This window comes from Nerophis ophidion, linkage group LG21 (assembly GCF_033978795.1).
Source record: "Nerophis ophidion isolate RoL-2023_Sa linkage group LG21, RoL_Noph_v1.0, whole genome shotgun sequence".
NCBI lineage: Eukaryota > Metazoa > Chordata > Actinopteri > Syngnathiformes > Syngnathidae > Nerophis > Nerophis ophidion.
In genome coordinates this window covers 25,758,606-25,783,887 of record NC_084631.1, presented here as the reverse complement: position 1 = coordinate 25,783,887, position 25,282 = coordinate 25,758,606, and the positions used below count along the sequence as shown (strand labels likewise).

Here is a 25,282-nt window from a genome sequence, read left to right as displayed (position 1 = left end):
TATTTCGGATTTTTGACTTTTACATTATCCTTCGTTTCGCTTTCCTCCTCAATGGCTCCACACCTGGGTCCTAAACACTGGCTTCATGCATGCATCAAATTGATTGTTCTGGAGCCACAAATGGTTGAACTCGCACCTATCCGTCTTGTGCAAGTCATTCGACTTTGCTGTGGGCTTTCAACTTTTCAACATTGTATTTAAAGACCTCTTATGAGATTATAGGATAGTTATCGACATTTTAGGGCCTTAAATTCAGACTGTTGGAATCAAGACCCAGCGGATAAAATGGTAAATAGTGCGCTTTTCCGGGGCTCGAACCATCAATCAATGTCAATCAATGTTTATTTATATAGCCCTAAATCACAAATGTCTCAAAGGACTGTACAAACCACAACGACATCATCGGAAGAACCCACATAAGGGCAAGGAAAACTCACACCCAGTGGGCAAGGAGAATTCACACCCAGTGGGACGCCAGTGACAATGATGACTATGAGAACCTTGGAGAGGACCTCAAATGTGGGCAACCCCCCCCCTCTAGGGGACCGAAAGCAATGGATGTCGAGCGGGTCTAACATGATTCAATCCATAATGGCTCCAACACAGCCGCGAGAGTTCAGTTCAAAGCGGATCCAAGACATCAGCGAGAGTCCCGTCCACAGGAAACCATCCCAAGCGGAGTCGGATCAGCATCGTAGAGATGTCCCCAATCATGAATTTATTTACGTGGACCCCAACTTAAACAAGTTGAAAAACTTATTCGGGTGTTACCATTTAGTAGTCAATTGTACGGAATACATACTGTACTGTACAATATACTAATAAAAGTTTCAATCAATCAAAAACCAGGAACCCTCAGGTTGCTAGCACGGCCACTCTTCCAACCGCGCCAAGCCGTCCCCTGATATTCTGAATAAAGTACTTCTATAAAGTATCACATTAATAGTTGTATTTGAATCAAACTGTAAGGTATAATATGATAGAACCAGATATGCTTACAGATATGCTGATACTCTCCAGTAGTTTATTTCCAATGCGATATCATCTATCTCCTTTTTCGTAATTATACGGGTTGATGATTTCATTGGACATCCCTCGATAGAACCAAACATCAACAGGCGGCAGCATGCAGTGAATGAAGTACTCATGTAGTCTTGTGCTTCATTAAGCGCGACTTGTCGTCCGTCACTGATCGTGTGGACAAGTTGATGAAGTCCGATTAAGCTAAATGAAGACGTGAACATGACAGCTTCCATTGCCGCTGTTCGCTGAGAAGGTTAAGAGTCTCTCTCATGTTCTAAAAAAATTTAAAACCCAGAAGAAAAAAAAAGCGGCTGAACATGCAAGCCTGTGCAGGAGCCTTTTGACAGGCAGCCTCTCTGGAGCTTAATAAAACGTATCCATCCGTGAAGTTATGGTTGTCATTAGCCAGCTGGGTTTATTAGCCACCATGACACCATTGATTGATGTCATTAATGAAGCCATCCAGGGGGAGAGGTGTCAGATTGAGATTCTTCTTCTTTCGTGTGTCATCCTCAAATGTCCAACTCCATAGCATACAGCCACGTTTTCGTCTCAGGTCCTACATCGAAGTGGTCGGCCTCCGTGGGTGTTTTGTACAGGTGTTGGATTATGTCTGCTCCCCACCATCGCAAAATACTCCCTTCGCCCGCCCCCACTTGCTCCTGGATGTTTTAAAACTGCCGACCCCAGTTCGGTGGCGGTTTAGGGTCCGTTGTTCCACTCCTTTGGAGCCACGTCTCAAGTCCTGGATGTAACACCTGAATTTCCACTGAATCCAAAACGACCGCGGACAGGTGGGCTCTTTCCATTTTCATTCAAGTCAATAGGTCAATTTCCACTGCCCGCGGAACGTCACCGACATGCCGTTGTCGTTCTGCATTCCAACACTAATTATAGGCAGAACTTCCATTTTGCCGGACGCCACAAGAAATCCGTTCACTTGAGCTAAAAACTGCTAGTTGGACAGGAAGTTGTGCGCAAACACAAAACAAAGTATCCGGTTTAAACCTCAAGTAAAGCCAGAAATCTTGGGGTTATTTTAAAATCTGATTTACATTTCGACAGTCACAACAAAATCGGCCTACTATCCCCTCAAAAATGTAACAAGACTTAGAGGGCTCATGTCAGCTCAAGACTTAGAAAAACTTGTACATGCCTTTATTACCAGTAGGCTAGACTATTGTAATGGTCTCCTTGCATGTCTTCCCAAAAAAACTGTCAGGCAGCTACAGCTTGTTCAGAACGCTGCTGGTAGAGTTTTAACAAAGACCAACAAATGTGAGCACATTACACCAATTCTTAAATCCTTACATTGGCTCCCTGTACATCAGAGAATTGATTTCAGAATCCTCCTGCTCACATATAGTAAATCACTACATGGTCTAGGGCCGTAGTACATCACTGATATGCTCCCACTATATAAGCCCTCTAGAACATTAAGATCTTCTGAGACCAATTTGTTAGCGGTTCCCAGAGTAAACTCAAATCCAGGGAGAGCATCATTCAGTCACTATGCAACAAATAGCTGGAATAAACTTCCTGAAGGTGTCAGACTTTCCCCAATTCTGACTACTTTTAAAACTAAACAGAAAACTTTTATGTTCACCTTAGCTTTCAGCTAAATCTTTTACTCTTTTAACTTTTAACGTCCGCACTGTTTTTATTTTTATTGTCTGCATTTTAATTTTGCTTTTATTTTATTTTATTTCATTTCACTTTGTTGTCTCTGAAGCACTTTGAGTCTGCCTTGTGTATGAAAATTGCTATACAAATAAAGCTGCCTTGCCTTGCCTTGCCTAGTTTCCAAATAACATACTCCGTCTTCAAGGCAGATCGTATTTTACACTTTGAAAGGTCCTAATGGGCGGCGAGAAACACAAAGTCAACTTGTCAAAGGTTTTCAGGCTACGTTTCATCTTGTTGACACAAATTGATGAGAACATGCTGATTCTGGAGGTCCAAAATGAAATGGGGATAAGTGTCAATTGTCAGCTGGTATGGAAATTGGAAGAGCAGAGGACTGATTGCGTGACATTCTCGCCAGGGATGATGTTACTGTTGGATTGTTGCTTGCTGCAAAAAAAAAAAAAGTGTGGTTTATCAAGACAAGACTGACTTTTTTTGCTTCTAATTCTGTGGAAGGACAGAATAATTCATTAACTTTATTACTACTTCTTTTATAACGCAAATTCACAAGATCTCGTAAAAGTCCATGCTATTTCGCTGTACGACGGAGCCGCAACAGAATGGCGGTGGGTATTGCCAGAAGGCAGAAGGGTGCCACCCTTCCGCGATGAAGACGGTCCACGGCCGTATTCGTACTCAGTGGAAATCCGGGGTAACAGCGGTTGCGTGCGGGCCAGGCCGACTCCCATGCCTGCTTCCAGGCTGCCGCCAGCCGTGCATCTGTAGGCAGGTCCTCAGGGACGGACACAAGCAGCCCTTCTGCTGCCCTGTTGTACAGATAGCAGGACTTCAGTCTCTTTAGAGGTGGCACTGTTGTGGTAGTGTTGCGCAGGATATGCCGGTCATGTCTCCAGAATGAGATTGACAGTGAAGAAAGACGAGGTTGCGGCGCTACATCTCCTGAGCAGTTGATTGAAGAAGAGTAAAGCCTGAGCTCCCAAGTGGAATAGTAAACATGTCTCTGTGTGCGCTTCATTCCCCCGACCTTCAGCTAACATGCATATAGAAAGACTGGCTGCAGCACAATGTTGTTACCATGTCAACCGAGATTAGCCACTTATAGTTCAAATAAAAGGAAAACGTGTTGATGGAGTGTAATGTTTCAAAGCGTAACAACTACAGTGCAGGGCTCAGAAGGGCACCTGATTTCTCAATGCATTCTAGGGCTGCTGTAGCCATTGTTGCTGGCCAAAGCTTTTGTTTACACAGCTGTACTGTAGCCACCGTAATGTGGGAGAGAGCAACAAACTGGGTTAAAATGGATTGTACAAAATGAAAAAAATCAAAGGACTCTACCGAGACAAACTGCACCCTATTCAGTAAGCTTGCTACCTGGAAAAAATGTGTTTCATTGGTGGAATTGTTCCATATGAGCACGTCCAATGGACAAGAGATTTGACTAAGCATTGTCGATGCCGAACTTGTCTAAATCTCATTAACAGAGACAGTTTTTAATAGGGTTGTTAATGATAAACCAATGCGACCAGATATCCGTTTCCAGAAGTGGCTGGTTCGGCTACGTCGGTTACAGACCCCTTCATCAATAAGGTTCAGGTGTGTATCCTGAAGTTAAATCGAGTGTAAACACATAAACCGGTTATTGTGCCAAAGTAGAAATCGTTTGACAGTTTTTGTCTTTAAAATGTCAGGAGAGCCACGGTTCTCTGTGAAGAGAGTCACGTGCTGAGAAGACATTTGACTTCTCATCCGAGTAGTTTTAATCAGTTCATGTTCGTAGACTTAGCTTAGACTGATCTAATCTGAGCGCTTGGTGCCAAGGTCCTAACTATTTATACTCTGACATATGTAGTGTACGCACCGGAAGAAATGTTTATTTTCTTTTGTGTTGTAAAAAAGAATGTGTCCATCAACAAATGTTAACCATAATCCAATCTCCTTGACACAAATCCCATAGGGGTGATGAAAGAATAGTCAGCGCCTGAGAGCTGCGGCCTACCACCATGACCCTGCACTCCCTTCCCTCTGTTGCAAGTCTCGAGATGTTTGTTGTAATATGTATATGTGCTTTGCTATGGAAGTTTTTTCCCACTCCTGACTGGGCCCCCATAGAAGCCAAGTCTCGATTGCATTTTTCATCACCGCCAATGGAGTATGTTTATTTTTATTTTATTACAGCATGTCCGCTGAGCATCAAAACACTATTAACACGAATGATCACAGCATTAAGTAGTGGGATTATTTACGATAATGTTTGTACCTTTAGTTGTTGAAATAAAATCCGTGGTGATTGGCTAATTATTTGGTAGCAGCTAAACTAGCATTTTACAATACTGTGCACAGGTCATGACATCTGTGCAGAGTTGAAATGGTGATAGTCTGGTCTGCTGACAAGGTTTATTTTGCTAGTTACTCGGGCTGCAACTGACTACTTTGATAGTCGACTTGGCAACGCCTAGTTTAAAGATTAGTCGACTAATGTGCAATGACATTAAAGTTGAATCTAATAATGATCTTATTATGTAGCGTACACAATCAGTGTCTCTAATGTAGTCATGTGCTTTCAAAGTGCTAAGTAATTATTATTTTTATAGGCATGTGCTAACTAACAACCCTGGTCGGGTTAGGTTTGATCGACCTGCTCCTGGTAACCCTGTAACTGAGTACAACCGGTCCACAGGATCGAGTTGTCGGCGACTAAACTGACACCCTCGAGAGCACTCGAGGGAGAAGTTGTGAGCAAAGTTACTAGAAACCTTGCTAAAATTAAAAACACAATCTGTCAAAGTGCGCCGGCTCAGGAGAGCCAAAGACAGTCATCCAAGCAATCACTGTCATCATTGCCTTGTGGTCGCCTTTGTTGAGGACAGGCTTCGCGTGTAAACCTCTATAAAAAAAAATCTCGAGTTAGAGTCTCTAAGGCAGGGGTCACCAACCTTTTTGAAATCAAAACCTACTTCTTGGGTACTGATTAATGCAAAGGGCTACCAGTTTGATACACACCTAAATAAATTGCCAGAAATAGCCAATTTGCTCAATTTACCTTAACTCTATGTTATTATTAATAATTAATGATATTGATCTTTGTGGAAACACTGATTATCTTAATGAATTCTCACAATAAATATATATAGAAACAGATAAATATTTTTATAAATATATTTCGACTCTTTAAAATTCTAAATTCAACCGAAAAAAAGAAGAGAAAAACTAGCTAATTCGAATCTTTTTGAAAAAATTTAAAAAATGTTTTATGGAACATCATTGGTAATTTTTCCTGATTAAGATTAATTTTACAATTTTGGTGACATGTTTTAAATAGGTTAACATCCAATCTGCACTTTGTTAGAATATATAACAAATTGGACCAAGTAGTCTTCTAACAAAGACAAATAATGTTTTTGAATTTTAATCATAATAAGTTTGAAGAAATATTTCACAAATATTCTTCGTCGAAAAAACAGAAGCTAAAATTACGAATGAAATTAAAATGTGTTTATCATTCTTTACAATAATGAAAAAAAATTACTTGAACATTGTTTTAAATTGTCCGGAAAGAAGAGGAAGGAATTTAAAAAGTAAAAAGGTATATGTGTTTAAAAATCCTAAAATCATTTTTAAGGCTGTATTTTTTTCTCTAAAATTGTCTTTCTGAAAGTTTTAAGAAGCAAAGTAAAAAAATAAATGAATTTATTTAAACAAGTAAAGACCAAGTCTTTAAAATATTTCTTGGATTTTCAAATTCTATTTGAGTTTTGTGTCTCTTAGAATTAAAAATGTCGAGCAAAGCGAGACCAGCTTGCTAGTAAATAAATAAAATAAAAATAAAAAAGAGACAGCTCACTGGTAAGTGCTGCTATTTGAGCTATTTTTAGAACAGGGCCCCGGGCGACTCATCTGGTCCTTACGGGCTGCCTGGTGCCCGCGGGCACCGCGTTGGTGACCCCTGCTCTAAGGCAATTTGTTGTTGGACTCAACATCATTCTGGCAACTTGTAGTGTGAAGTCGCTGTTGCCAAACTGTAATGGCCTTGCTATTCTTTTGCATTAACCACTGATGTGGGGCGGGCTTACATCCAATCCCAACTATGCTTCACCACTCACTCACCTAACCTATTACACTTTCCAGGTCGAGGCGATAATATTTATTTTACTGAAATGTAAGTAAGTAAATTACAAAGCAAAACGATATCATTTTAAAAGCAAAGTGTAACGAATGTTATATAAATAGTCTGGCCTGTCCAACAGTCATATAAAGTCGTCCCCTCAGTAAATGATGAATTCATGAGTCAGGTGATTCCTTATGGTCCATTTCAGATGTACATAATATGTAAAAAATAAATGTCAGTGTTTTTACTCTACGGCGACAAAATTAACAAATTAGATTTAGCGCTAGCTTGTTGGCATTAGCATTCGGTTCACTCGGGTTAAGACGAAGAGCTACAAAAATGGTGTATCACTGACTATTTCTACAACATGAAACAAAGTAAATAGTGAACATTTCCATGTGATTTACTTTTGTTCCACTCTTTTTCTTCAAATAACAATATTGTCCAATCCCAGCTGTTTGCAGCTCGCAATTTGTCATGATTTTTCTCTCTCACTATGCTTACTTAAAAAAGTAGCTTAGTGTTCAATTCTGTGTTTTCTATACCTTTGTTTTAGGTTTTATCAATTCCAGTGCTCAGTGTGTGCAAAGGGACCAGAGACGGTCAAAAGACTACCAATGACCTGGTAAGAGCCATTGTCACTTCACCTTCACCACTTTATTTCCAGCTTGATATTAGGTCCCGTCATCTAATTTTCTTTATTTGCAATGCAGGGTGAATCTGGCTCACTTGGTGCTGTACCATCTCTCCCTGTGCTGCAAGAGAAAGTACTTTGATTTTGACCATGAAATCTTGTCCTTCACCAACGAGAATTGGGACTCGTTGCTCCTTGGCGCGGTACTATGAATTCCCCTACTTTAAAAACACCATGATGAAATTATGTGAAATGCTGCCGGGCGTTTTTTTTGTAACTGAGACCTGAAGCACATTAGCAATCATTAAAGTTGAATTCAAAGCATTCAAAACCTGACGTGCCGTGAAAGGAAATAGGCTCGCAGAGTTGGGAGATGACTCCATGACGTATTTGCTAATGAGCTTTTTGATGTACAATCAAACAAAAGCCACGTTATCACCCATCGGCACAGTTGAGTACAGTTTGAAACACTGCTGTAAATCTAAACCCTGACTTGTGTTTCCATGCTACAATGTCAAATAGTTCAAGTTTTGTTTAATATTCGTCATTGCGTCAACATTTAGCTACCACACAGCATGGCTTGTATACCAAAAAGTTATAAGATAATTTCAGTATATTTCAAATATTCTGAACAAAATGATAGTGATGTACCATCTACAGATGAGTATCTAACTTGGTTCCGGTAGTAACTATACTGAAAAACGAAGTATTTCATTTAAATTGATTGTGATTACAAAAATGCCGGGTGGGTCAACGGTTTTGTTAGGCTTGATGTCAGGTTTTCACCCGCACAGCTTAAATACTCATGCTGAAACGCTGGAAAGTTATGTTGTGCTTCACCTCAAAAGATGCCGACTCAGCCACCCGCAACAAGTGCTTGAACGTGATATTGTGCAAGCAGGGCTCGGTGGTATACCAGTGTTATACCGGAATATTTTAGAAAGCGGTATATATTTGAGATAATACGGCCATATCGATATCTTTTGATGTGCCTTTGTCCAAGTCTAAGATGAGATCGGACCAATCTAAGTATAAGACTTGATCTGACCAATCCAAGTCTATGAGCATGAACTGATGAAGCCTACTCGGATGAGAGGCGAAACGTCTTCTAAGACAAACCAAACAGTCCAGTTGAGATGACAATGACCTGGATGAACGAGAACATCCTTAGACCTTTGCATTTGCTCTTCTCTGCGCCTGACGGGCGCTATGCTTTGCTTTGGCTCAACCCTTCCCCTTGCGTATTTATGAAGACTTGTCCAATACATATGAGGCAGGGCATTTATTTTCTTTAAATATGGCGGCGCAGTGCTGACTTCTCCACTCCCGAATTACGTTACAACTGACAACAAAAATAATCAGAGTACTCTCAGCACTGATTATCTAGCCTAAAAACACTTTGTACATTACACGTTTTAATTTAAAGATACCCGTACATACCGTATACCGCCATTTGGACTAAAAATACCATGGTATCAGTTTTGGTCCATATCACCCAGCCCTATGTACAAGTAATGTCTTGTAAGTAACTTGGCTCAATTAATACAGACTTGTGCATGCATAATTAGCAATTAAACAACATCTTAGTTGTCTATCAATTTCTGCTCAAATTGTGCAGGGTGTACTTAAAATAGGACGTTATATTTTTTTTCTACATTTAAAACACTTCCTTGTGATCAAATGGTTGCATAGATTGTTATACAGATCATTTTCAAGATGCTTTCTGGCCGTCTCTTCAAGATGCCCTGTTTTGTGTCTTATTTACATGCCTCCACCTCGACTGTGTTTTCTCCCCAACATCTTTGTAGTAGTTTTTAGCACTTCCATAGCGAGTCTACTGACAGATTGAGTCCGAAACAAGGTTGGCTCGATACTAATACTTTGTTACCCGTACCAAATTGTATTTCAACACTTTTCAAAATAAAAGGGGACCACAAACCATGCCATTAATGACTAAATTTTAACAGAAAACTTCATGATACATTAAAACATGTTTCTTAAGGCAATCAAAGACGACTTTATGCAATAAATAAGATAGTAAACATACCGGACAACTTAACTTTTAGTAGTACAGGGTATCTAAAGGTACCAGGAAATCTAATTTATGCTTTTTAATGCCATTGTTCAAAAATAAAAATGGCAAAAAAAAATATCCATGTAATCATTGTAGTATCGACTCAATACCTCTCTTGTACTTGGTATCCTTGGTATCGGTTAGTGATTCAATCCTGTCACGGTGTGTAATGAAGCATGTTTAGCTATTCCTCCTCCTCCATGGATGTTACTCGTAAGAAACTTACTTTGTCCCCATGAAGGCGAGGAGTAGTGATTTAGAAGAAGCTAAAACACTGTGTATGAACGTAAGCCCTTAGCTACCTATGTTTTAAAGCATTCGTTGTTAGTTTTGAAAACAAAACCTCTTGCCTCCACAGTTTCTGCTTGCAAGTGCTCTGTGTGTGTGTTGACCCATATGCGCCTCAGCAGATATTACCAGCAATGTCACCAGTATGCGCCATCATGTCCATACCGTACAACCCTAGTCCGGACAATACAGTACGCTACTTTGGATTGAAAATAGCACCAGAAGAAGATCCTTGTAAATTGAATCACGTGGTGCCCAAAGATTTACAGCCCGATTAAACATGATTACGACACAACAATTCAACCGATAAGAAGAGACAAAGACGGCAAAAACAACGTAAACAACTAATAGTATATGTGAAAAAAGAAACTGAAATGCGCATTAGCTTAAAATTAATTATTAATTATCTTACTTAATCCTACTTCTCTTCCAGTTCCAACAATTACTGATGGTAGGTTTACTTCTCAGTGGCCTAGTGGTGAGAATGTCCGCCCTGAGATCGGGAGGTTGTGAGTTCAAACCCCGGCTGAGTCATACAATAGACTATAAAATTGGGAACCTTTACTTCCCTGTTTGGCACTCAGCATCAAGGGTTGGAATTGGGGGTTAAGTCACCAAAAATGATTCCTGGGCACGGCACCGCTGCTGCTCACTGCTCCCCTCATCTCCCAGGGGGGTGAACAAGGGGATGGGTCAAATGCAGAGGACAAATTTCACCACACCTAGTGTGTGTGTTACAATCATTGGTACTTTACTTAAACTTTTCCTGTGTTTAACAAGTATCTGGATCCCATCATCTTATTGGGATGCAATAATGAATAATGTGTTATTTTTCGTACGCTTGACAGTAGAAACACACGTACACCTTGGTGGAGACCAGGCTTATCTTTTCCACTCGACTATCGGTCTTCTGTGTAATGCAATTTGGGAAAGGTCACAAACAATGTTGTGTTTGACATGGTTCTATTTGACCACGCTTCTCGAACTCTCCAGTTGCCAGAGCACGTGAATACGATACAATCTACAATACGATGCAATGTCGGCTGTGGTGAAAGATTGTGTTTGTTTTGTCGATACAGCGTTAACTTTTCATTCAATGTGCGCGGCGCAGCTCTCTGACACACCCAGACAAGACCGCTGTCACAGCCTCCTCAACGCGCTCAACTCCCACAAGGACAGGTGAGACGTCAAACACACCCCAAACATAAACGATTCTTGTGGACATAGACTACATTATGATTCTTATTATAGTCTAAGAATTAAATCACAATAACCAGAAGTGTAATTTCTCCAAATCATAGGCGCCGATACCGTGGGTGACAATGCCGAGCACCCAAGTGGGATTGATAGCAACTTTCAATCTTTAAAATAATTTTTGAAAAATTACACTTTTTGTTCTTTATTTTATGTCATGTTTGGTCAGTTTTACATAATATATATACAACTCATATAGTGTATAATTAACAAAGCCTAACCATTGTGCCTGATAATTAACTAATGACACAATCACATTGACTTGGAACACACAACACACAAGTGAATGAACGCATACTTACTCAACAGCCATACATGTCACACTGAGGGTGGCAGTATGAACAATGCCAACACTGTCATAAACATGTGCCATATAGTGAAACCACACTAACAACAACGACAAACACATTTGGAAGAAAATTTGCACCGCAGCACAACATAAACACTACAAAACAAATTCCCAGAATTCCCTGCAGCACAGACTCTTCCGGGACGGTACAATATAAACAAACGCCATTGGTGGCTCAACACCTAATATCCACTGTAGTGATACCTCATAAAAAAGCCTATCTAGTCAATAATACTATGATTACATCGATATTTTTTTAACATCACAAATATTCTTTCGTATTTTTTAAATGTATATTATGTTTATAAACTCAGGAATTATGTCCCTGGACACATGAGGACTTTGAATATGACCAATGTATGATCCTGTAACTGCTTGGTATCGGATTGATACCCAAATTTGTGGTATCATCCAAAACTAATGTAAAGTATCAAAAAAAAGAAGAAGTGATTATTATATTTAAACAGAAGTGTAGATAGAACATATTGAAACGGAAAGTAACCAGATATTAACAGTAAATTAACAAGTAGAATAATAATTAATTTTCTACCACTTGTCCTTAATAATTTTGACAAAAAAGATAGAATGATAAATGACACAATATGTTACCGCATACGTTAGCAGGTAAATTAGGAGCCTTTGGTTTGTTTACTTACTACTAAAAGACGAGTTGTCTTGTATGTTCACTATTTTACTTAAGGACAAAATTGCAATAAGAGTCATATGTTTAATGTACCCTAAATTTATGTTCGTTAAGATAAAGCCAATAATGACATTTTTTTGTGGTCCCCTTTATTTAGAAAAGTACCAAAGTACTTTTGGTACCGGTACAACACTAATACACACACCGAGCACCGAGAAATGTAGATCGGCGCCTTTGCTCCAAATAGCTTTGCATTGATTCAGACAAAAAGAGCCTAATTCCTTAGTCTCTAATCATGTCCAAGACTGTCACTAATTTCATTTAGTATGTTTTGCTTAGCGGCTTAAAGAGGAGCGTCATCCTGTTTACTGTGACTTCATTTACGTGACGTTTTTTTCTCCCTGTGATGTCGCGCAGGTTCGTCTCTGGAAAGGAGATCAAGAAGAAGAAGTGTCTTTTTGGGCTTCAGGTACGAGCCCCGCCGCCGCTGACGTCAGACTCGTCGCCGCTCATCACCGAGCCGCCAATCAACATATCGCACCGCAGAAGGTCAGAGTAAGGACTGAGTTTCTCCCTTTGGCGATATTCACCACTACAGTATCGGTGTTTTGTCTTGGTTTGTCCAGCCCCTGCTGTCCACATGACTCAAAACTGGGTCCTCCGAATGACAGTTGGCCTGGGCGATACATCGATTTTGCTGACAATTTTAAAAATAATGTTTTTTCTCCTCTTGCTTTGGCACCCTCCTACTTATTTACTTAGCGGAGAGTCCCACACCTAGCAAAACATGGCTAATGATAACGCTAAAGAAAGAGAGACGTTTGTTCCAAAGAGAAGAAAAGTGTCGTCAATGGTTTGGATTTGCGGCAACAGGCATGGAACAAATGACTGCACGCTGCAAAGGCAGCGGCACAAGAAACTTATTGCAGCATCTGAAAACCTGAGGTATCGAGGCAAGTGGGGGAAATGCAACTGTTTACGAGGCAAACAAGAAACCAACAACAAACTCCATGTAATTATTCATCATTATTTACACAAAGTACCTTGTGTGATTAAAAGGAGAGCAATGCACAGTGATGACTGAAGCCGTGAAAAAGCATCTTTTTTTATTCACTTACTAAAACTAAAGTCCTCTCAATGTTTTAGTTGATTATTTATTTGCATATTACACAATATTACACTAAAGTCCTCTCAATGTTTTACTTGATTACTGATTTGCATATTACACAATATTACACTTTTTTTTACACAATTTTTTTCAAGAAATACATTTAAGTTTGCACTTTATTAATGACAATGCTAGAGATGATTATTTGCATGCAATGTGCAATGCTACATTTTTGTTGACAGAAGTATTTCATTATAAATAAAATAATCGAGGAATTGAGTTAAAAACCTGGGCGGTCAACTCAATGCCTGCCTTGAACTCTTAAAGAAGTGCTACACTTTTTGGGGGGAATTTTGCCTACCGTCTACAATCATTATTTATGAAAGACAAGAACACATAGGATTTTAAAGATCATTAAAAAAAATACTTGCAAAATGCAGCTAACGGGAGTCACCGTTGTAGCCTTCAAAGCCTCTATAACAACTTCAAACCCTCCATCGTTTTATATACACACTGCAAGTATATATATATATAATGTAGTAACAGACATCTTCATAACAATATGTAATATGTACAATATACACACTGCAAGTATATATACTGTATATATATATATATATATATATATATATTTATGCTGTAGTAGCAGACACATTTAAAACAATATGTAATATGTACAATATACACACTGTAAGTATAACTAAAATGTAGTAACATACACTTTCATACCAATATGTAATATATATTGGGTTGAGCGGCCGTGCCAGAAACCTGAGGGTTGCAGGTTGGATTCCCACATGTTGACATCAAAGTCGCTGCCGTTGTATCCTTGGGCAGGACACTTCACCCTTTGCCCCCGGTGCCGCTCACACTGGTGAATGAATGATGAATGAATGATTGGTGGTGGTCGGAGGGGCCGTAGGCGCAAACTGGCAGCCACGCTTCCGTCAGTCTACCCCAGGGCAGCTGGGGCTACAGATGTAGCTTACCACCACCAGGTGTGAATGAATGATGGGTTCCCACTTCTCTGTGAGCGCTTTGAGTATATAACAATAGAAAAGCGCGATATAAATCGAATCCATTATTATTATTATATACAATATACACGCATATATATATATATATATATATATATATATATATATATATAAAATGTAGTAACACACATTCATAACAATACAATTTTTGTACAATATTTACTGTATGTTGGTCATTTAAAGCAAGAGCGGAACTTATTTCCTCTGCACATTTATTTCCGTTTCCATAGCAACTACGTCCGACTTCCGTCAACAAAAGTGTGTCCCTACTTCCTGAAACAAAGGCGAGTGTCTTCTAATCATGGCAGACTTAGTAACAGACAATGAAAATGACTATATTTGGACAAAAGAGGATTCACAACCTTATCTTTTTTAAGCTGATTATTAGGAGGATGATGTAATGCTTATTAGAATAGAGAATAGAGAATAGAGTTTTATTGTCATTATTGCAATGAACAGGTTCAAAGAACAACGAAATTGGAGCAGCTCCTCCTAAGGTGCATATACAATATGGTAGTATAAATTTAAAAAATAATAATAATAAAAAATAAAAAAATTAATAAAAAAAAGATAGAGATGACAGATGTATCTATGTATACATACATAAAACATTATTGCACATTGTAGTCCGAAAAAATAGAAAAACATTTAAACATTACACATGAGGACATGATGGACATATTGTGCTCACTCAGTACCTGTTTAGTGCTACTATGGCTTTTGGGTAAAAGCTATTTTTTAGTCTATTGGTGCTCGCTTTTAGCACCCTGTAGCGTCTGCCTGAGGGTAGCAGTTCCAGGTGGATGTGCCCGGGGTGGAATGGGTCTTTCAGGATGCTCTGTGCTTTCCTGAGACAGCGGGAGCTGTACAGGTCAGCCAGGGGGGGGAGGGGGCATCCGATTAACTTCTGGGCGGTCTTTATGACTCTCTGGAGCGCCGTTCTCTCTGCGGCCGTGCAGCTGCTGAACCACACGCAGATGCAGTAGGTCAGGATGCTCTCAATGGAGCACCGGTAGAAGGACACCAGCAGTTCCTGTGAGAGGTGGTTTTTCCTGAGTATTCTCAGGAAGTGCAGTCTCTGGTGTGCCTTCTTGATGGTAGCCGTGGTGTTGGTGCTCCAGGATAGGTCGTTGGCCAGGTGGACTCCCAGGGAGCGGAAGTCGGAGACCCTCTCCAGACAGTCACCACTGATGATCAGGGGCAGGATGTCCGTTTTTTTCCTCCTGAAGTCTATGACCAGCTCCTTGGTCTTGGTGGTGTTCAGGGCCAGGTTGTTGACTTTGCACCAATCCGACAGCTTCTCCACCTCATCCCGATATGCAGCCTCGTCTCCCTCCGAGATGAGCCCCACTACGGTGGTGTCATCCGCAAATTTGATGATGTAGTTGCTGGAGTGGGCAGGTGTGCAGTCGTATGTGTAGATGGAGTAGAGAAGGGGGCTCAGCACGAGAAGCAAGCACGATGAGAGAGTGGACGTTGGAGCAGACGGAAGCCGAGTGAGTGGGGTCGGCGTGACTTGACATATAAATTTGGAACTTGGAGCCAAGCTACTTCGCCATTATTGGCGTACTTATCCAAAATCAACTTAAAAAAACCTTCCCGGACAGTTGGAAAACTGTCCATTGAGTGAGTGACAGTCACTATAACATTGATCATAATACACAAATGGTAAATGGGTTGTACTTGTATAGCGCTTTTCTACCTTCAAGGTACTCAAAGCGCTTTGACACTACTTCCACATTCACCCATTCACACAAACATTCACACACTGATGGAAGGAGCTGCCATGCAAGGCGCTAACCAGCACCCATCAGGAGCAAGGGTGAAGTGTTATGCTCAAGGACACAATGGACGTGACGAGGTTTGTACTAGGTGGGGATTGAACCAGGGACCCTCGGGTTGTGCACGGCCACTCTCCCAACTGCGCCACGTCATGCGTGTTATTACAACTACAGTACATACGCTGTCTGGCTAGCTGTGTACAAACAAAACATGAAAGGATAGTTTACAGATACTGTAATATGATTGTTCATGTTTTTCAGTCACTAGAGATTGGTGTCCTATTGTCTTGCGCATAAACTCAAAATTCATTCAACTGTTGACGCAGCAGCTAGCTGACGGCTAATACTGTAGCATGCCGTCGCAAGGCCATGTCTTACTATCCTAAACAAACAGTTCTTCAGTGCTTGCCCTTACAATAACAATGTTGCTCCAGATTGGTTATTATACAGGCTATGGAATGTAAATTAAAAAGGTGCCATATGTAATAATTTCATGTCAAGTCATTAAATGGCCCTGATAAAGGCATCAATAAATCATGTTTTTTGCGAATACCTTTACAACTGATAACAGTAGTTCAGCCAGGATATGCTCATTTCAAAATTAGCTATACAGCCTCAAAATATTGTTATCATTTTCATTTTGATGCCCCGCCCTCCACCGTTTGATCAAATAGAAAGTCTGTGAGTGTGTAACATCCAGGTTGCCAGTTACGCACCGCCCCCTTTCATCCGGCTACTGCCACTGGTAAAGTTACTAAACATGTCAGACCATAGTAAATCTAAAAGAAGTCGTTCTGATTCTCAAATTATTCAAGACAAAAAATATCCAGTTTTCAATAAGGTTGAAGGTATTTCTCATAATTCTTCTTCCTTGTTCTTTGTAAGCACTATTAATTTGAATAACCTTTTAAACTGGATCATATCAGTACATTAATTTATTTGCTTAATCCATTCCATAGTTTAATTCCACATACTGATATGCTAAAGGTCTTAAATGTTGTACATGCATACAAATGTTTTAAGTTTGTTTTTCCTCCAAGGTTATATTTCTCCTCTGTAATTGAGAAGAATTGTTGTACATTCTTGGGTAGCAGGTTATAGTTTGCTTTGTACAATAATTTGTTTGCAATTTTACCAAATTGTTGAATTTCAATAGTGATGAGGTGGCGACTTGTCCAGGGTGTACCCCACCTTCCGCCCGATTGTAGCTGAGATAGGCACTAGCGCCCCCCACATACCCAAAGGGAATAAGCGGTAGAAAATGGATGAATTGGTGAAATAAAGTGTTTTTATATTTTCTATATCCAACAGTATGTATCAATCTAACTGATCTTTTCTTTAACAGTTAGTGAATGAAGTGCACATTTGTAATTATTTCCACATAGTTCTGCACAATAACTCGGATATGGTAACACTAACGAGCAGTAGCGAATATGGAGTAATTTTTGGTCCAAAACACATTTTGCTTTGTTTATTATTGAAATATTTCTTGCCACATTATGTTGCATATTTTTTTAATGAGATTTCCAGTTAATTTTATCATCTATTATTACACCCAAAACCCTTTCAATGTCTTCTCCGTCTATTTATGTTTGTTTACGATGCTCTTTTTGGTGTGCGTACATGGAAGAGAATCCATTGCGTCAGGTTGGATACAACATGGAGTTATGCTGAACGAAATGTGGCGGTAAATTTACTGTTGGCCTTGGCTTGCTATCCATTCTGTCCCGACTCCTGACTAAAATATTGCTGCGTAACTTTACGAATACATTTGGCAAATCGACATCCGTAAGATGTGGCCTAATTACTTAGTAAACCATCTTGCAAGAAGCATAAACAAAAGAAAGCTACAGCGTAGGACTCGTCGTTTGCCATTTGAAGTTCCTTGAAGTAAGATTCGGATTCGGCTGCGTATCTGGCAACCTCAGTCAGGGAGAGTGGGAGGGGACTACAGAATTTTGGCCGTGATTGCAGTACCATTTCTGGCCACATTAATACATATGGCACTTTTAAGTATTTGTTGGCAGTTTATGGACACATTTTCGAAGTGATTCAGAGGCAGAATGGATTGCTTCCAATAGCTGCATTGCCAGACACCATGAACGAGTCGATGTTTACAAATTGTCTTTCATTAGGATTGTCAACCATAGGCAAAATTCTCGAAATAATGCAGTTCCCCATGAAGACGTCAGGGAGTGAGATTTACCAACTTACACTTGCATAGCCACCCAGAGATTTATCTAATAGAGCAGTGGTTCTCAACCTTTTTTTAGTGATCTACCCCCTGTGAACATTTTTTAATTCAAGTACCCCTTAATCAGAGCAAAGCATTTTTGGTTGAAAAGAAGAGATAAAGAAGTAAAATACAGCACTATTTTATCAGTTTCTGATTTATCAAATTGTATAACAGTGCAAAATGTTGCTCATTTGTAGTGGTCTTTCTTGAACTATTTGGAAAAAAAAATATGCAAATAACTAAAAACCTGTTGAAAAATAAACAAGTGATTCAATTATAAATAAAGATTTCTACACATAGAAGTAATCATCAACTTAAAGTGCCCTCTTTGGGGATTGTAATAGAGATCCATCTGAATTCATGAACTTAATTCTAAACATTTCTTCACAAAAACAGAATATTTCAAACATAAACAATATTTATGGAACATGTCCACAAAATATCTAGCTGTCAACGCTGAATTGTTGCATTTCTTATTCAATAAATATATTTATAAAGGATTTTTGAATTGTTGCTATTTTTAGAATATGTTTAAAAAATCTCACGTACGCCTTGGCATACCTTCAAGTACCCCCAGGGGTACGCGTACCCCCATTTGAGAACCACTGTAATAGAAGAATTACAGGACTACAAATTTTAGACTTGGATATTTACTTCTCTACTGCCACAAAATGTACTGCTGTACACGTGTGTATTCCTCTGTGAAAGAACACACAGTGACTGTCATACAAGATAGGCAATCAGCTTTTTTATATTGCTCGGGTCATTTTTGTTCTCCTTGTGGAGGGGGTCAGTTGTCTTTTGCATTCTTCTCAAGAACCCAATTTGGCAGTTATATAGCTCTACAGATGTCTTGTGGAGTGCTGCAACTTTTTCAAATGACTGTTGCATTTCGGAAAACTCTTTAAACAATGGAACGTGCTAAAATCAAGATATGGTTTACGCAAGAAAAACAGGTTCATTTTAGTACAGCTGACAAAAGGGACAATCTAGTGTTTCTTTTATGGCTACGTTTACACTGCAGGCTAAAGTGGCCCAAATCAAATTTTTCAGATATCACATTTTTTTTTCCAGCGCAGTGTTTACATGGCAAGTAAAATGTGATTTTTATTAGACTCCAGTCACCAGTGTAATAAGTGGCGTTGACGTCACTTGCATGCGCAGTTCGATAAAGTGAAACAAAGGAGGTTGACCAGCTTCCGTAAATTAACAAGGAAGTTGCTACTATTGCTACAAAATAAAATAAAAGTTGCCACTGAAGATATCGTCATCACTACCTAAAAAAAAATGTTTTTTACATGAAAATAAAAAAGCAATGTAATGTATTGACATATATAGTGTAATGCAGGGGTGGGCATTACGTCGATCGCGATCGACTGGTCGATCTCGGAGGGTGTGTCAGTCGATCTCAAGCCAGGCATTAAAAAATATACAGAAAAATGAGCAATCATCTATCATACCAAGACTTCACTTTCGTCAGTTGTTTGACATTCTCGGCACCCGAGGATCTTGTGAGATGACGCTGGCTGCTGCGAGATCATATTTAAGAAAAAAATCACTAACATTTTATTTCTAGAGACTCCGTACCTACTGTCAAAACTCTAAAGACCGACTGCACAGTTCCTGTCTTCACCATAAAAGACCTGTTTCATCCTGCCTGTGCTAACAAAATAAGAGTCTCAGAAAGCTAGCGTGCACAAGCTAGCAAGCTACGGAGTTTGATGCCAATGTATTTCTCCCCCGCCCTCAGCGACCGCTTTCTCACTTGCTTGCCCACCCCCACACTCACTGACGTCACTCACCTGCTGCCAGACATTAAAGGGCCACACACATATGCTACTCTCATAACAAAGTGTTTAAAAACGAGTATGCAAGTTGGACAAATGAGATGCCAAATCCAACCACTTTCATGTGGTATTGGACAGTATGGAGGACTTTTTTTTTCCTCCATTTGAAAATGCGGACGTTATCAGCACCACTGTCTAATTCCAATCAATGCAAGTCATCAGAATCAGGTAATACACCAACTTATATTCTTGTCTTCATGAAAGAAAGGAATCTATGTGTGTTAAACATGCTTGTATTATCATATAACACCATTAACTTGTTAACAAAAATGTCTCTTTCATAAATAAATAAATACAAATTATAAATAGGAATGAGGTAGATCTCCTCGGCTTGGTCAATTGAAAAGTAGCTCACCTGCAGAAAAAGTGTGAGCGCCCCTGGTGTAATGCAATTGGGAGGGCTCTAATCTTTTTTGGCACAGACATAAACAATCGCTAATTCTTTGGAATAAAGATATATACTCATATATTATATACAGCCTATTATTTGCGTAGTATCGACAACTGATGCACTGAAATTTCGGGAAATTGACTTTGCTCACCGAAACCGGAGGTTGTGATGAAGTATCCACTTCCGCTGGCACACACGAATAACATTCCTCGCCCAAAATCCAACGAAAAAGTCACATACATCTTGCGTTTACACTTAAGTCACATTTGAAAGATCAGGTTCCAATCGGATTTAGACTAACCTGACTCTCGCCAGATCCTTTTAGTTCGCTGAGCTCCACACAAGGGTCTGGAACTTCTCAATAGGAGATGTATTTCAGAAGGTGGGGTCTTGTAAAAAAAAAAAAATCATTGTATGTGATTGGATATACCACTTGTCCGTTATCTTGAATGACGTGCTCCTTCAACCACTCACATCCAAATCAATCTGTGATGCTGATGAGAAAAACGCTGGGAAATCTAAAACAGAACAGCAGACATATTGGATGACGACATAGCGAAAAGTTAAATAACTTTTAATGAAACAATGCAGCAATGTCAGTAGACGATCAATGTTGCAAAACAGTTGCAATAGCAGAATCAATGTCTGGACACGACTCCTAGCTGCGTGCTGGCATTGTTGTTTGAATCAAAACAGTCGCTTCGGCGCTACGTCACATCTATGAAATCCCGCCCGGCGATCCTGATTGGTTCATTATTTATTGCTATCTTGAAGGAGTTTGCAATGCCCTAGAGCCCAGATCCTTGTGTGGAGCTCAGCGAACTACAAGGATATGGCCACAGTCAGGTTAGATTTAGACTACCGCCTGACGTGGCCTGAATCTGATGCGAAAAGATCAGATTTGAAGCACTTTGGAGCTCTTAGAATCTGATCAGTGTCACTTTAGGGCAGAATAAACAGATTTGGTCTTGCAGTGTAAATGGGGCCTTTTAAAAAAATATTATTCTGTACTATTATATTTAGGAGGTGTAATGTTTCACACTGCAGACTTTTCGGCAGATACTGGTTTGAGTCCAATGGAAATGTCGAGCCCAGATAATTGATAAGGTGTCAGGAAGGGGAACTGCTGGTGTAAAGACAAAGTCACATAAAACGTAATAAAACGCGATTGTCAGGAACCTACTGACAGGAGAAACTGAGACCAAAAAACCCCCAATAACAGCAACTCTATTACCTTTTGAAAACGTACAAAATCTTGACAGCATGTGTATCCTGTTGAAACTGCACAATGCCACAATAATCCTGGTATACGTGATCTCCCTGACAGAAATCTTTAAACAATACTGTAATCCTTTATTTTTGTCCGTTGGCACTATTTTGGGTCATTTCCAGTTTTGTTGTTGTCGGTGTAATAGCAAGGGATAATAACAACAATTCTACTGGGCCGGTACTTTGGACATATCTGCTCTACAAGCTGCTGTTTGATGGTAATTACAAGGTAAAATAAATGTACAGTTCTGGCTCGTTAATCCCTATTTTATTCCTCACACAGAAAATTGTAGAAACTTTGGACCTTTTCTACTTAGCAAAAGCATTATATCGCATGTGTTTGTTTTTGTTTTCATCAATGTCAGCCCGCTGTCGCTACCCTGCCAGAGGAGGTCGAGCGGACCAGAATCGCGTAAATCAAAGCGTCGCATCATGGAGACACAGGTCAGTGTCGCTGCTATCCAAAAAAACTGTCCATCAGTCAAACGCCGCTCATTTTACAGTCTTTGTGAGTTGCTATTCATCCCCAGTGGAGCGCAGTGTCTCCACATCCCTCCATGTTTGATGCCTGATGGTGCTTTCAAGTCCATTGTAGCATCAAACGTATCATTTAAACCTCTTCACGTGTGCTGTCAACATCTCCGGCATCACATTCATAGCGATCATCAAACCCGATTCCCGGGAGATCGCGATGACGGTGTCTATTTTTACACAAGCATTCTTAACCGCTTACGCATGATGTCCTCCCCCACACAGCACGAATTGTGCACAACAAAGTCATCCTGGAAAAATCTTGTAGTCTTTGTGCTCCGTCCATCTCGGAGGAGTGTGATGGTTTGAGCACGACAGGCTGGGAGGGCTTCCAAGTGCACTTTATTTTCGATTATGAATAGGCCAGATGGCGTTGGCACCTTGACAACGCAGCAGCCACACGTTTCATCCATTTAAAGGTGCTAACGCCGCGGTATAATAATCTGCGTGCTAAAAGTAATGCTAGCAAAGGGAACAATATTGCAGCCACATTCTGACGGATGGATAGCTGAACCTGATTGTGTTTTGATGAGGTTGTCTTGCTGCTGTGTCTGAGAAGGCCCCCTTCGGCAATGCATGACAAAAAATATGTATCCATACACACACACACAAATATTTGTCCAAAAATATATATATCTATACACACACACAAATATTTGTCTAGCTGTATCCAACTTAAAGCAGAAATTGTGTTTGGAAATAGAACAGGAAGGCTGCAGTGCTCATGCAGCTCTCTGTCTCTGTGCTTGATTGACTCTTGTGATGATGCCGTCTGATCTGTGTGTGTGTGTGTGTGTCTTGTGTCAAGGCTTGTCCGCCCCCGGTTTCTTCCAACCCCATTGAGCTGCTGCCCTGTTGCCATGGCTACGTGGAAGGGGATGGCCTATACACCCCTGAGAAGTCAGAGGAGGAGCTGAACCTGAGGTGAAGGATGCTGGTGGCATGTTGTTGTGTTTATAACTGGCTGATGGGGTTGCAGGGTGACATAATTGGGGGTCTCTATCAACTTTGTAGGACTATTTTATCAGTTGAAACACTACAAATCAATGTAACTTTACCTTAAAGATCCTACATAACAACAATGCTGTACATTACTACTTGATCCAATTGAATGCTCTGCCACTTCAGGGTAATGGGATTATTTTATTTGTCTGCACATTGTTTGACAAAAAGCACTCTTCCAAATTAGGATGTTGGTAATTTCTACTGACTACTATGAATGGGGTGTCATTTTTCTTTGAGAATTAAAAAAAATTTTTTTTTTTTTACTTTAACCCAAAATGTGTTTTTTTTTTGCCCCAGCTCTCCCCCAAAGCGGAGGTATGCTCTGTACCACACCACTTACAATGGAAACAGTACACTTTCCAGGGATCTCCATCACTATAACAGGTCTGTGTTGTTCTATCATACGTGACACATTTGCAGATGACACTTGCATTCACAGTATGGTGTACGTATGATTCTGTGATCCCTACGGAGCAGTAAGAATTCAGTATTCATGTAAAAGAACAAGCAGTACAGTTGGTTTGGCGCAGTATAACCTGACAATTAATAGAACTAAATTATGGTATAGTGTGTGGGTACCACTGTACTTGTTTTTTAGTATTTGGAATCCCGTAAGTACCGAAAATGTGAAATCAAACCATGGCGGAATGGCGGAGATATTTATAAAACAATCTTGGGTTCTTTCAAACTTTCTGCAAACGAACATCTTGGAATTTAAGACTTTAGAGACATATTTGGCCTTACTTACGGCAGAGGATATCTCCATATATGGTAGAAGTTTTCCTGAAGAACTTTGTGCGAGTGCCCCATTTTAATTTTTTGGAGTAGTCTATAGACTCCATATGGAAGCGCTAAAAACTACAAAATGGCTGATAGGGTAGACATGCAGTGGAAGTCAATAAGACCACCCACAAATATGCGCATTCTAAAGAAAAGTGGATTGAAGAAATCTGGACTAATGCACCACCATTATATGTTGTATGGACAACCAGGAAGTGTTTTAAAAGTTTAAAAAAAATCATAATATAACTGTTTCCACCAGGCAGATGCTCATCAGGCTTACGTTTCCAGTATTGGGTTGTCATGGATAACTGCAACAGCATGTACCTTGCCATTGAATTGAATAAAGATGAATATGACAAGGATATGACAGTCAACTAATCAAAAAATAGCGGAGTGTGTAGCCCTTGTAAAGGTTAGTTAGAAATAGGAAGGTGTAGTTTGGATATTTCAGGACTCACCAGACAGAACTGAGACTTTACATCTTGATGGTTAGCATAAACATTTAATTTGTGAGATCAGATAAAATGATGATTCACCGATCCTCTCAACGAGGGCATACTCACGTTCAGAAAACACATTCAAGTGATGTTTGGTTGGCAACTGTCCCTTGAAAAACAGAGCTATACGTTTGAACTTTTCTGGTATTTTAATTTCCTTTGCGTTAGTTGCCAGTCTGCCTCAGTGTGACAGCAGTTAGCTAGCTCGCAAGCCAACTAGTTATCCACTTGTTACATTTATCATGTCTTCTGATTGAATGTATGTTCAGTTTCTTATATTGTTAAATTTATTTTGTCTGAATATATAAAACTAAACATATACATTCCAGTCGTTTGACTCCAATTACCTCAGTGACATTTGTTTTATTGTTATGTCCGGAGTGGTGCTGTTTGATATTTATCGTAATATGTCCCGAATGCAGCTGAGATTTGGCTCCAGCACCCCCACAAGCCCAACAGGGAAAAGCTGTAGAAAATGGATGGACGGATGTCATAAAAATGTTTATTGTAGGATACAAATCTCTGTTGTTTGTATTGTAAACATACATCTACAGCAAAACTATTATATTGTGGTGCCCTTTTTACTAGAGATTGACTGATTGGTCTTTTCCGGTGTCGATACCAATTATTAGTAGTTGAGGAGGTCCATAACTGATATTTTGGAGCCAATATTAATTCAATAAAACTTATTTAAACATGAGTAATATACATCCATAAAGAGGAAAGGAAAATTCTTTGTTTGGATTAAAAAAAGTCAGACATGGACTAAACAACAGTAAT

The 25,282-nt window shown here is 39.7% G+C and overlaps 1 protein-coding gene across 2 annotated transcripts in view; it reads left to right on the top strand.

Moving 5' to 3' along the window:
- The window catches only part of phf1 (PHD finger protein 1), a 70,381-nt gene that overhangs the window by 36,892 nt on the left and 8,207 nt on the right, over positions 1–25,282 (top strand). The window contains exons 7-13 of one of the 2 annotated variants that reach the window (XM_061882354.1): positions 7,332–7,400; positions 7,489–7,612; positions 10,883–10,950; positions 12,435–12,572; positions 22,052–22,130; positions 23,026–23,141; positions 23,520–23,606. In XM_061882354.1, coding sequence (XP_061738338.1) covers positions 7,332–7,400; positions 7,489–7,612; positions 10,883–10,950; positions 12,435–12,572; positions 22,052–22,130; positions 23,026–23,141; positions 23,520–23,606 — 681 coding nt within the window. The remainder of the gene's footprint in view (positions 1–7,331; positions 7,401–7,488; positions 7,613–10,882; positions 10,951–12,434; positions 12,573–22,051; positions 22,131–23,025; positions 23,142–23,519; positions 23,607–25,282) is intronic. The other variant, XM_061882355.1, reaches the window with a different exon arrangement.